Below are 13,393 nucleotides of genomic sequence, written 5' to 3'. Positions count from 1 at the left end.
AAAGATCTCTATAAAAATCTACAAAACACCACTGAAAGAAATCATAGATGACACAAATAGATGAAAGCACATCCCATGCTCACAGATAGGTAGAATCAATATTGTGAAAATGACCATATTGCCAAAAGCAATCTACAGATTCAACACAATTCCCATCAAATTACTATGACTGTTCTTCACAAAACTAGAAAAAAAATCCTAAAATTCATATAGAGCCAACAAAAAGCCCACATAGCCGAAGCAAAACTAAGCAAAAAGGACATCACATTACCCAGCTTCAAATTATTCTACAAGGCTACAGTTATCAAAACAGCATAGTACTGGTATAAAAATAGGCAAGTACAAATTCTACCAGAGGTACAAGGAGGAGCGGGTACCATTCCTTCCGAAACCATTCCAAACAACAGAAAGAGAGGAATCCTCATGTTATGAGCCCAGAATCATCCTGATACCAAAACTTGGCAGGGGCACAATAAAAAAAGAAAATTTCAGACCAATATACCTGATGAACATCGATGCAAAAATCCTCAATAAAACACTGGCAAATTGAATCCAATAGCACATCAAAAGGCTTATCCACCATGATTAAGGTGGCTTCATCCCTGGGATGCAAGGCTGGTTCAACATATGCAAATGAATAAACATTAGCCATCACATAAACAGAACCAATGACAAAAACCACAAGATTATCTCAATAGATGCAGAAAAGGCCTTCAATAAAATTCAACAGCTCTTCATGCTAAAAACTCTCAATAAACTAGGTATTGATGGAACATATCTCAAAATAATACGAGCTATTTATGACAAACCCATAGCCAGTATCATACTGAATGGACAGAAACTGGAATCATTCCCTTTGAAAACCGGCACAAGACAAGGATGCCCTCTCTCACCACTCCTATTCAACATAGTATTGGAAGTTCTGGCCAGGGTAAGCAGGCAAGAGAACAAAATAAAGCATATTCAAATAGGAAGAGAGGAAGTCTTGTCTCTGAAGATGACATAATTGTATATTTAGAAAACCCCATCCTCTCAGCCTAAAAACTCCTTTAGCTAATAAACAACTTCAGCAACGCCTCAGGATACAAAATCAATGTGCAAAAATCAACATTCCTATATACCAATAATAGACAAACAGAGAGTCATATCAGGAGTGAACCCTCATTCACAACTGCTACAAAGAAAAATACCCAGGATTACAACTTAGAAGGGACATGAAGGACTTCTTCAAGGAGAACTACAAACCACTAGTCAAGGAAATAAGAGAAGACACAAACAAATGGGAAAAAAATTCCATGTTCACGGATAGGAATAATTAACATTGTGAAAATGGCCATACTGCCCAAAGTAATTTATAGAGTCAATGCTATTCCCATCAAGCTATCACTGACTTTCTTCACAGAATTAGATAAAACTACTCTAAATTTCATATGGAACCAAAAAATAGCCAGTATCACCAAAACAATCCTAAGAAAAGAAACAAAGCTGGAGGCATCACGCTCCCTGACTTCAAACCATGCTACAAGGCTACAGTAACAGAAACAGGGACAGAACAGAAATAATGCCACACATCTACAACCATCTGATCTTCGACAAACCTGACAAAAACAAGCAATGGGGAAAGGATTCCCTATTTAATAAATGGTACTGGGAACACTGGTAGCCATATGCAGAAAACTGAAACTGGACCCCTTCTTTACACTGTATACAAAACTTAACTCAAGATGGATTAAAAACTTAAATGTAAAACCTAAAGCCATAAAAAACCCTAGAAGAAAACCTAAGCATTATCACTCAGGACACAGGCATAGGCAAAAACTTTATGACTAAAACACCAAAAGCAAATGCAACAAAAGCCAAAATTGACAAATGGGATCTAATTAAGCTACAGCGCTTCTGCACAGCAAAAGAAACTAGCATCAGCATGAACAGGCAACTTATAGAATGGGAGAAAATTTTTGCAATCTATCCATCTGACAAAGGGCCAATATCCGGAATCTACAAGGAACTTAAGAAAATTTACAAGAAAAAACAACCCCATCAAAAAGTAGGCAAAAGACATGAACAGACACTTCTCAAAAGAAGATGGCCAACAAACATATGAAACATATTTATGTGGCCAACAAACATGAAAAAAAGCTCATAATCACTGGTCATTAGAGAAATGCATATCAAAACCACAATGAGATACCACCTCACACCAGTTAGAATACGCAATCATCAAAAATCAGGAAACAACACATGCTGGAGAGGATGTGGAGAAATAGGAATGCTTTTACAGTGTTGGTGGGAGTGTAAATTAGTTCAATCACTGGGCAATTCCTCAAGAATCTAGAACCAGAAATACCATTTGACCAGCAATCCCATTGCTGGGTGTACACCAAAAGGATTATAAATCATTCTACTGTAAAGACACATGCACACGTTATGTTTCCTGCAGCACTATTTACAATAGCAAAGACTTGGAACCAACCCAAACGCCCATCAATGATAGACTGGATAAAGCAAATGTGGCATATATACACCATGGAATACTATGCATCCATAAAAAAGAATGAGTTCATGTCCTTTGCAGGAACATGGATGAAGCTGGAAACCATCATTCTCAGCAAACTAACACAGGAACAGAAAACCAAACACCACATGCTCTTACTCATAAGTAGGAGTCAAACAATGAGAACACATAAACACAGAGAGGGGAATATCACACACCTGGGCCTGTTGGTGCATCAGGGGGCCAGGGAAGGATAGCATTAGGACAAATACCTAATGCATGCAGGGCTTAAAACCTAGATGATGGGTTGATGGGTGGAGCAAACCACCAAGGCACATGTATACCAATTTAACAAACCTGCATGTTCTGCACATGTATCCCAGAACTAAAGGTATAACAAACAAAAAAATAAACAAAAAGGCATGTAGACCAATAGAACTAATAGAGAACCCAAAAAAAAAAAAAACAGCAATTGGAGAAAGGACACTATTTAATAAATGGTCCTGGGAAAAGTGGCAAGCCGCATGTATAAGAATGAACCAGATCCTCATCTCTCACCTTACACAAAAATCAACTCATGATGGATCAAAGACTTAAATCTAAGACTTGAAATCACAAAAATTCTAGAAGATGACACTAGAGTTTAAGACCAGTCTGATGAAAACGGTGAAACCTCCTATCTACTAAAAATACAAAATTAGCTGGGTGTGGTGGCGGGTGCCTGTAATCCCAGCTACTCAGGAAGCTGAGGCAAGAGAATAACTTGAACCTGGGAGGCGGAGGTTGCAGTGAGCCAAAACCATGCCATTGCACTCCAGCCTGGACAACAAGACTGAAACTTCCATCTCAAAAAAAAGAACTAAAAGTAGAGCTACCATTTGATCCAGCAATCCCACTACTGGGTATCTACCCAAAGGAAAAGAAGTCATAATGAAAAAGACACATGCACAAGCATGTTTATAAGAGCACAATTCACAGTTGCAAAGATAGGAAACCATTATCTAAGTGCCCATCAACCAATAAGTGGATAAAGCAAATGTGGTACATATATGCCATGGAAAATTTTTCACTCAAAAAAATAATGAAATAAAGTCTTTTGCAGCAACTTGGATGGAGCTGAAGGCCATTTTTCTAAGTTAAGTAACTCAAACAAAAAACCAAATATCGTATGTTCTCACTTATAAGTGAGAGCTAAGCTATGACAATGCAAAGGCATAAGAATAATATAATCGACCCTGGGGGTACAGGAAGAAGAGTTAGAAGAGGGGGTAAGGGATAAAAAATTACATATTGGGCACAGTGTACACTGCTTGATGTACACTGTGATGGGTGTTTCGAAGGGTGCACAAAAATCTCAGAAATTACCACTGAAGAACATATCCATGTAACCAAAAGCACCTGTACCCTGAAAACTATTGAAATAACTATTACAACAAAAAATAAAAATTATTAAAAAATGAAATCTAAAAATTACCTCAAAATTAAACTACAGAAATGTTTCTCTCTCATCTTTTAATGCAAAAAAACAAAGCAGCTCATTGTGTGACATTAAGTAAGAAAATAAATTATAGCAAATATTTAGACAACTATTTGTTGAACCATTACACTGTTACGGAAATGCATAAGGCTTTTTGTTTGATTGTTTTGTAAGTTAATCTATACCTACCTTAAAAAAAAATTCAAATTCCGCTTCAACATCTCTTTAACAAACAAGAGCCCTTCAAGTTCTCCCTAATTATTATCGTTTGAGACTACGCCAACACTCAAATATAAAATAAGGAGAGAACCCAGAAACATGTTGCCAGAGGTTAGTTTAAAAAATCTATTTTCCCTGCTAATCTGACTCTATATCCTACTGATATCTGTAAAGAAAAATGGAGACATTTACTTTAAAATTTGATATAAATATTGATTTAAATAATTTTCCAAAGCCAAAACCTAATTAAAATGGACTTCCACCATATTTTGAAAAATCATATTTTAAATATAAATAGACTTCATTGGCACTTGAGAACATATTATTTTCACTGAGCTCTCCAATTAACTTTCCAAGTTTAGTATTTGGAAATTCTCCATATTTTCTGGAAACACTGTAATATGTCATGTTTCCTAATCTAAAATGTAAAAACAGAATGAACCAAGTATAATAAATATTGTTAGACTTTAAAAAGGTTATGAGTATTACTCTAAAGTTCTTCTAAACTAATTTTCCTTGAACCTGTATATATACACATTTACCATCCTGTAAAACGTTTTTGCTATAGTATTCTATTACATTTTAATAATTTTAAATTTATTTCAGCAAGCATAATAAAGATATGAGTTTCATCAATTGTACTTACATGTTTTGGGATTCCTGGCTTACTGAAGAAACAGAATCAGAACCCTCTACTGGAGTAGGAATTCTTTCTGATAGCAAACTTGTCTAAAAAGTAGCAGAATTATTGATATTATTTTTCTTATTGATAGCACTACCCATAAGATCTCTTATACTACATTTTTGTTTAATCCTTAATGTAATTAGAACCAAATTATCTTCAAAATTTAAATTATTTGGTTGTTAATTAAATATTATGTAACATATTTTACAAACAAACCATATTAAATGGGGGAAAAAGACTTAGTTGTCTTTTTTAGTATACACCATACATGGCTATTGCTACATTACGATCTCTAGTATCCACAACAAAAATCCAGCTGTCTCTAAACATTGCTTTAAAATATCTCCCAAAGAGTGTCAGTCTATGTAAGGAAAATCAGTGCAAAGCCTCATCTACCAGAAGAAAAGAATCTGTAGTACCCAGTTAAGTCTTAGAACTTTGTCCCACTGGGAAAAGACGCTGCAGTCATCCTGTGCCAAATTAAGAAGCCTTCTGCCCCCTAAAGTACTTTGATGCTAAAGAAGTCATATTTGCCCCAGTTAAATATTTCATCCAGAGTACAACACTACAATGGTGCTTACATCTGAAATAAAGATTTGAAGGGAGGAAAAACGAAGCTTGAAAATACTTACCTTTTTCCATGCCTTTGCTAAAGATTCATGCAAATTATAAGTGATTAGCACCTGCAAGCCTTCACATGTACTATATATCTGACGACACACTGAAATAAAAGCTCCTTTAACCACAGGCAACATTTCCGATCCAGAAAATATAGAAATATCTTCATCGAGAAGTTTTTTAGAAAACTGGGCAATTATGTGAGCACCTGTAGAACTAAAAGATGATATATGAAAGTGATCCCAAGTTTATATTAATTTTGACTTCATAAAGCTCTACCAAAAAGGGTAGTTTTGTCAAAAAAAACTCTTCATTTGTTTGACTACCTTCTAGTCCTCCTCTAACTTTTCTCAGACATGTCAACATTCATGTTCCCACCCATGCACAGATGTCCAGTAATGAGAACAGTTTCAATGGGATGGAAGGAAAAAAATACAGAGATAGGAAAAAAGCAGCAAAACTATACACTTAAAAGATTATAGATACAACGAGACCACGGCCATGTAGATAAGTATTGCCAACTCTACAGTGAAAACATAATCCTAAATGCTCCATTCCTAGCATTTATTGACACATTCCCCATTTCATTAACAGGACTTAGTTACCCTATATCAAAGGACTGAGATACTTTGTGTGTGTGTGTGTGTGCGTGTGACAGAGTCTTGCTCTGTCACCCAAGCTGGAGTGCAATGGTGCCATCTTGGCTCACTGCAACCTCTGCCTTCAGGGTTCAAGCAATTCTCCTGCCTCAGTCTCCTGAGTAGCTGGGATTACAGGCATGCACCACCACACCCAGCTAATTTTTGCATGTTTTTAGTAGAGACAGCATTTCACATGTTGGCCAGGTTGGTCTTGAACTCCTGACCTCAGGTGATCCACCCACCTCAGCCTCCCAAAGTGCTGGGATTACTGGCATGAGCCACCGCACCCATCTGGCTGAGATACTTTTAAAAGTAATAATAGATAATAATAATAATAGATAAATACTTAATGCTCAGAATTTATACAAGTTCAATGGTGTGCATTAGATTGTTGTGGTTATAGGACCTAATATTGTTTCCTTATGCCACTGATTTGTTGGAAAAACTGTCATGTTTATTTGGATAATTGTTTCTCCATGGTGTCATTTACCTTGTTTCTCTAGTTCTCCATATATTCTATAAAGTGATCATTAGATCTAGAGGCTTATTTAGATTTAAATTCAATTTATTTTGTTTTATTTCCTTTTCTTTCCTTGGTAAAATAACTTCATAGTTGGTTGCCATTGTCTACCTCCTCTTGCATGAGGCACTATCTGGATGTCCCAATTTTAGTTGTGCTAAAGATCATTGGTCAGATGGTATTACCCTGACTTCTCTAGTAGGTAGTCCTCCCCATCAACCTTTCACCCAATGATTTTAGCATCCATTAATGATTCATTTCCTATATCCACTATTTCATTAAGGATTATCAAATTGTGACTTTTCTACCATTTATTTTGCATTTATTAGCTAGAATTCTTCTGTGAAGAACTTTTCCTCAGTAACGTCTCAATTACACGAAAATACAGTTTGTACAGAAAAGGCTGGGAAAAAATGTTTAAATTTTCTTTTTATCAATTTGCATAGTAATTAGTTTGTGTCCTAGCAACTTCAGTAGGTAACTGATAAAGTTTATTTTTTGCTTGTTTTCTATTTTAGTGTCTTTTCAAACCCATGTATTTTTTTAAATTATTTTATTTTTATTTTTTTATTGCATTTTAGGTTTGGGGGTACATGTGAAGAACATGCAAGATTGTTGCATAGGTACACACATGGCAGTGTGATTTGCTGCCTTCCTCCCCTTCACCTATATCTGGCATTTCTCCCCATGCTAACTCTCCCCAACTCCCCACCCCCCACAGTCCCTGCCCCATTTCCCCCCAACTGAGCCCAGTGTGTAGTGCTCCCCTCCCTGTGTCCACATGTCCTCATTGTTCAACACCCGCCTGTGAGTGAGAACATGCGGTGTTTGATTTTCTGCTCTTGTGTCAGTTTGCTGAGAATGATGGTTTCCAGGTTCATCCATGTCCCTACAAAGGACACAAACTCATTGTTTTTGATGGCTGCATAATATTCCATGGTGTATATATGCCACATTTTCCCTGTCCAGTCTATCATCGATGGGCATTTGGGTTGGTTCCAAGTCTTTGCTATTGTAAACAGTGCTGCAATGAACATTGGTGTGCATGTGTTCTTACAGTAGAACGATTTATAATCCTTTGGATATATACCCAGTAATGGTATTGCTGGGTCAAATGGAATTTCTATTTCTAGGTCCTTAAGGAATCGCCACACTGTCTTCCACAATAGTTGAACCAATTTACACTCCTACCAACAGTGTAAAAGTGTTCCTATTTCTCCACATCCCCTCCAGCATCTGTTGTCTCTAGATTGTTTAATGATTGCCATTCTAACTGGTGTGAGATGGTGGATTAAAGACTTAAACCTAAGACCTAACACCATGAAAACCCTAGAAGAAAATCTAGGAAAAACCATTCAGGACATAGGCGTAGGCAAGGACTTCACAAACAAAACACCAAAAGCATTGGCAACAAAAGCCAAAATAGACAAATGGGACCTAATCAAACTCCACAGCTTCTGCATGGCAAAAGAAACAGTCATTAGAGTGAATCGGCAACCAACAGAATTGGAAAAATTTTTTGCAGTCTACCCATCTGACAAAGGGCTGATATCCAGAATTTACAAAGAACTAAAACAGATTTACAAGAAAAAAACAAACAAGCCCATTCAAAAGTGGGTGAAGGATATGAACAGACACTTTATAAGACATACATGAGGCCAACAAACATATGAAAAAATGCTCATCATCACTGGTCATTAGAGAAATGCAAATCAAAACTACATTGAGATACCATGTATTTTTTATATACGTTATGTATAATATAAGCCAAGTAGAGAAGAGGGCTAGGTAGAAATGGTGATGGATCTAAAGGGTTACTATATAAACTTTGATGGAATCCTGTGATACCCTCTGTTGCCTTCTATATCTTGAGCTCTGCCACCTTCCAAGAAGCACATTGGGTTAGCTGCATGAAACGTGGAAGAGAATCTGGAGGTCAGACTCCTTAAATTGGCTTTCAGGCAGCTCTTCTGTTTTCAGTCTCACTTTTACTTCCAAATTTAGAGATATTTGGTATCACCAATTCCTGAGTTTTTTGAGAGGTTGTATAAAATGAATCAGGTTTATTCTATTTTCCCCTGCTAGACCCAGGGAGACCGAATGGCTTGGTCCTAAGGGGTATTCCCCACAGTGCAGCATGCCAACTGTGGCAGACTGTGGCCAGATTGCCTCTTCAGACCCGACAGTGAACCAACCCTCCTCACTGGGTGGGGCCTCCCTCCAGGAACTCCAACAACTTCACCCAGCGGCTCAGGGACAGAACTCTGATCTCCCTGGGCCTGAGCCCCTAGAAGGGGTGACCATAGTCTCCATGGAACGACAGACTTAGTCTTTCTTCATGCTAGCTCTGAAGAATCTGGGCAGCCCAGACAAGTGGGTTCCCCCCAGGGAAGCACACCCCCTCTGCCAAGGAACAGCCAAAGTGCTTTATTAAGTGGGTCCTGGTTCCCATGCCCCCCCAACTGGGCAAGACATCCCAAAAGGGGGTCACCAGGCACTCTATACAAGAGCGCTCCTACTGGCATGAGGTTGGTGCCTCTGGAGGTCACAGATCACAGAGGAAAAACAGGCACCCATCTTTGCTATTCTCTGTCCCCCTCAGGTGACATCTCCAGATGTGGGAGCAAACCACATAAATAGGGCCTGAAGTGAACCCCCAGCAAACTGCAACAGCCCTACAGAAGAAGGATCTAACTACTGAAAGAAAAACAAACAGAAAGCAACGACAGCATCAACAAGAAAAATCCTCTCAGAAACCTCACCCAAGGGTCAGCACCTCAAAGATCCCAAGCAGGCAAACACATGAAGATGAGAAAGAATCAACGAAAAAAAACACTGAAAATAAAAAAGGCCAGGTTGTCTCTTCTCCTCCAAATGATAGCAACACCTCACCAGCAAGGGTATAGAGTGGGACGGCAGATGAGATGGATGAATTGACAGAAGTAGACTCAGAAGGTAGGTAATAACAAACTTCACTGAGGTAAAGAAGCATGTTCCGATCCAATGCAAAGAGGCTTAGGACCATGATAACAGGTTACAGGAGCTGCTGACTGGAATAACCAGTCTAGAGAGGAACATAAATGACCCAGAGGAGCTGAGAACTCCATGAATCATACACAAGTATCAATAGCCAAATCAATGAAGCAGAAGAAAGAATATTGGGGTTTGAAGACTATCTTGCTGAAATAAGGCAAGCTTAGAGGAAAAAGAATAAAAAGTAATGTACAAAACCTACAACAATTATGGACCTATGTAAAAAGACCGAACCTATGACAGAACGGAGTACCTACCTAAAAGAGATGGGAAGCATGGAACCAAGTTAGAAAACACACTTCAGGGTATCATCCAGCAGAACTTCCCCAACCTACTAGGACAGGTCAACATTCAAATTGAGAAAATACAAAGAATCCCACTAAGATACTCCATGAGACCACAAGACACATAATCATTAGAGTCTCCAAGGTCAAAATGAAAGAAAAAATGTTAAGGGCAGCCAGAAAGAAAAGCCATGTCACCTACAAAGGGAAGCCCATCAGACTAATAGCAGATATCTCAGCAAAGAACCTAAAACCCAGAAGAGAGTGAGGGGCCAATATTAAATCCTATTTTTTTTTTTTTTTTTTTGAGATGCAGTCTTGCTGTCACCCAGGCTGGAGTGTGGTGGTGTGATCTCGGCTCACTGCAACCTCCTCCTTCCAGGTTCAAGCAATTCTCCTGCCTTAGCCTTCTGAGTAGCTGAGACTACAGGCATGCACCACCATGCCTGGCTAATTTTTCTATTTTTAGTAGAGATGGGACTTTGCCATGTTAGCAAGGCTGGTCTCAAACTCCTGACCTCAGGTGATCCACCTGCCTCAGCCTCCCAAAGTGCTGGGATTACAGGCATGCGCCATCGCACACAGCCATTCAACATTCTTAAAGAAAAAAATTTTCAACCCAGAATTTCATATCCGGCCAAATTAAGCTTCATAAGTGAAGGAGAAGTAAAATCCTTCACAGACAAGCAAATGCTGAGGGAGCTCATCACCACCAGGCCTGCCTAGCAAGAGCTCCTGAAGAAAGCACTTAAATAGGGAAAGGAAAAATTAGTACCAACCACAGAAAAAAACACACCAAACTACAAGGACAAATGACATTATGAAGAAACTGCAATAACTAATGTGCAAAATAACCAACTAGCATCATAATGACAGGATCAAATTCACATCTAACAATATTAACCTAAAATGTAAATAGGCTAAATACTCCAATTAAAAGTCACAGACTGGCAAATTGGATAAAGGCAAAACCAATCAGTGTGCTGTATTCAAGAGATCCATCTCATTTGTAAAGACACACAGAGGATCAAAATAAAGTGATGCAGGTAAATTTACCTAGCAAGTATAAAGCAGGAAAAAAGCAGGTGCTGCAATACTAGTTTTTGACAAAACAGACTTTAAACCAACAAAGATCAAAAAGATAAGAGCATTACATAATGGTAAAAAAGATCAATGCAATAAGAAGAGCTAACTATCCTAAGTATATATGCACCCAAAATAGGAGCACCCAGATTAATAAGACAAGTTCTTAGAGACCTACAAAAAGAGTTAGACTCCCACACAATAATAGTGGGAGATTTTTAACAACCCACTGTCAGTATTAGACAGATCAACGAGGCAGAAAATTAACAAGGATATTCAGGACTTGGACTCAGCTCTGGATCAAGAGGACCTAACAAATTTCTACAGAACTCTCTACCCCAAAACAATGGAATATACATTCTTCTCAGTGCCACATGGCATTTACTCTAAAATCAACAACATAATTGGAATTGAAACACTCCTCAGCAAATGCAAAAGAACTGAAATCATAAAAAAACAGGCTCTCAAACCACAGTACAATCAAATAGAACTCAAGATTAAGAAACTCACCTAAAACCACACAACTACATCAAACTGAACAACCTGCTCCTGAATGACTCCTAGGTAAATAATGAAAGTAAGGCAGAAATCAAGAAGTTATTTGAAGCCAATGAGAACAAAGAGACAATGTACCAAAATCTCTTGGCTGCAACTAAAGCAGTGTTAAGGGGGAAATTTATGCTATATCAGAAACTTAGAAAGATCTCAAATCAATACCCCAACCAAAAGAACTAGGGAAGAAGAACAAATGAATACAAAAGCTAGCAGAAGACAAGAAATAACTAAGAATAGAGTGGAATGGAAGGAGAGACAGACATGAAAACCCTTCAAAATAATCAATGAATCCAGGAGCTGTTTTCTTGAAAAAATAAAATAGACCACTAGTTAGACTAACAAAGGAAAAAAAAAAAAGAGAGAGAAAAATCTATATATATATACATATACATTTTTTTTTAAGACGGGTTTCACCATGTTGGTCAGGCTGGTCTTGAACTCCCGACCTCAGGTGATCCGCCTGCCTTGGCCTCCAAAGTGCTTGGATTACAAGTGTGAGCCACCACGCCCGGCCAAGAAAAATCTAATAGACACAATAAAAATGATAAAAGGAATATCGCTGAGCCCACAGAAATACAAGCTATCATCAGAGAATTATTTATGTACACCTCTACATAAATAAACTAGAAAATCTGGAGAAATGGATAAATTCCTGGACACATATACCCTCCCAAGAATAAACCAGGAAAAAGTCAAATCCCTGAATAGACCAATAACAAGTTCTGAAATTGAGGCAGTAATAAATAGCCTAGTAATCAAAAAAAGACCAGGACCAAACGGATTCACAGTCAAATTATACCATAGGTACAAAAAGGCGCTGATATTATTCCTTCTGAAACTATTCCAAACAATTAAAAAGAATGGACTCCTCCCTAACTCATTTTATAAGGCCAGCATAATTCTGATACCAAAATCTGGCAGAGACACAACAAAAAAAGAAAATTTCAGGCCAACATCCCTGAAGAACATCGATGTGAAAAATCTCAGCAAAATACTGACAAACCAAATTCAACAGCGCATCAAAAAGCTTACCTACCATGATCAAGTTGGCTTCATCCCTGGGATATAAAGCTGGGTCAAGATACACAAATCTATAAACATAATCCATCACATAAACAGGATCAATGGATTATCTCAATAGATGCAGAAAAGGCCTTTGGTAAAATTCAACATCCTTCATGTTAAAAACACTCAATAAACTAGGTACAGATGGAACATACCTCAAAATAGTAAGACCTGTTTATGACAGACCTACAGCCAGTATCATAGTGAATGGGCAAAAGCTAGAAGCACTCCCTTTGAAAACCAGCAAAAGATGAAGATGCCCTCCCTCTCTACTCCTAAATAGTATTAAAGGTTCTGGCCAGGGCAATCAGGCAATAGAAAGAAATAAAGGTTATTCAAATAGGAAAAGAGGAAGTCAAATCATCTGTTTGCAGATAACATGATCCTATATTTAGAAAACTCCAACATGTCAGCCCAAAAGCTTCTTCAGCTGACAAGCAACTTCAGCAAAGTCTCAGTTAAACTGAAGAGTTTCTGCACAGCAAAAGGAACTATTATCCGCGTGAACAGGTGATCTATAGAATGGGAGAAAAATTTTGCAATGTACACATCTGACAAACATCTAATATCCAGAATTTATAAGAACTTAAACAAATTTACAAGAAAAAAAAAAAAACCCTATCATTGCCAGAGCAATCAGGCAAGAAAAAGAAATAAAGGGCATTCAAATGGGAAAGGAGGAAGTCAAATTGTCTTTATTTGCAGACGACATGATTGTA

At 37.8% G+C, this 13,393-nt stretch overlaps 1 protein-coding gene across 1 annotated transcript in view; it reads right to left on the bottom strand.

The window, feature by feature from the left end:
• Positions 1-13,393, bottom strand: part of TBC1D32 (TBC1 domain family member 32) — a 238,765-nt gene that overhangs the window by 158,443 nt on the left and 66,929 nt on the right. Inside the window, exons 17-18 of the mRNA XM_037742935.1 lie at positions 5,508-5,709; positions 4,837-4,919 (exon numbers count right to left, since the gene is read on the bottom strand). Of these exons, the coding sequence (XP_037598863.1) occupies positions 4,837-4,919; positions 5,508-5,709 (285 nt within the window). The remainder of the gene's footprint in view (positions 1-4,836; positions 4,920-5,507; positions 5,710-13,393) is intronic.

Source organism: Cebus imitator, unplaced genomic scaffold (genome assembly GCF_001604975.1).
Source record: "Cebus imitator isolate Cc_AM_T3 unplaced genomic scaffold, Cebus_imitator-1.0 Scaffold130, whole genome shotgun sequence".
NCBI lineage: Eukaryota > Metazoa > Chordata > Mammalia > Primates > Cebidae > Cebus > Cebus imitator.
This window is presented reverse-complemented; position numbering and strand designations above follow the sequence as displayed.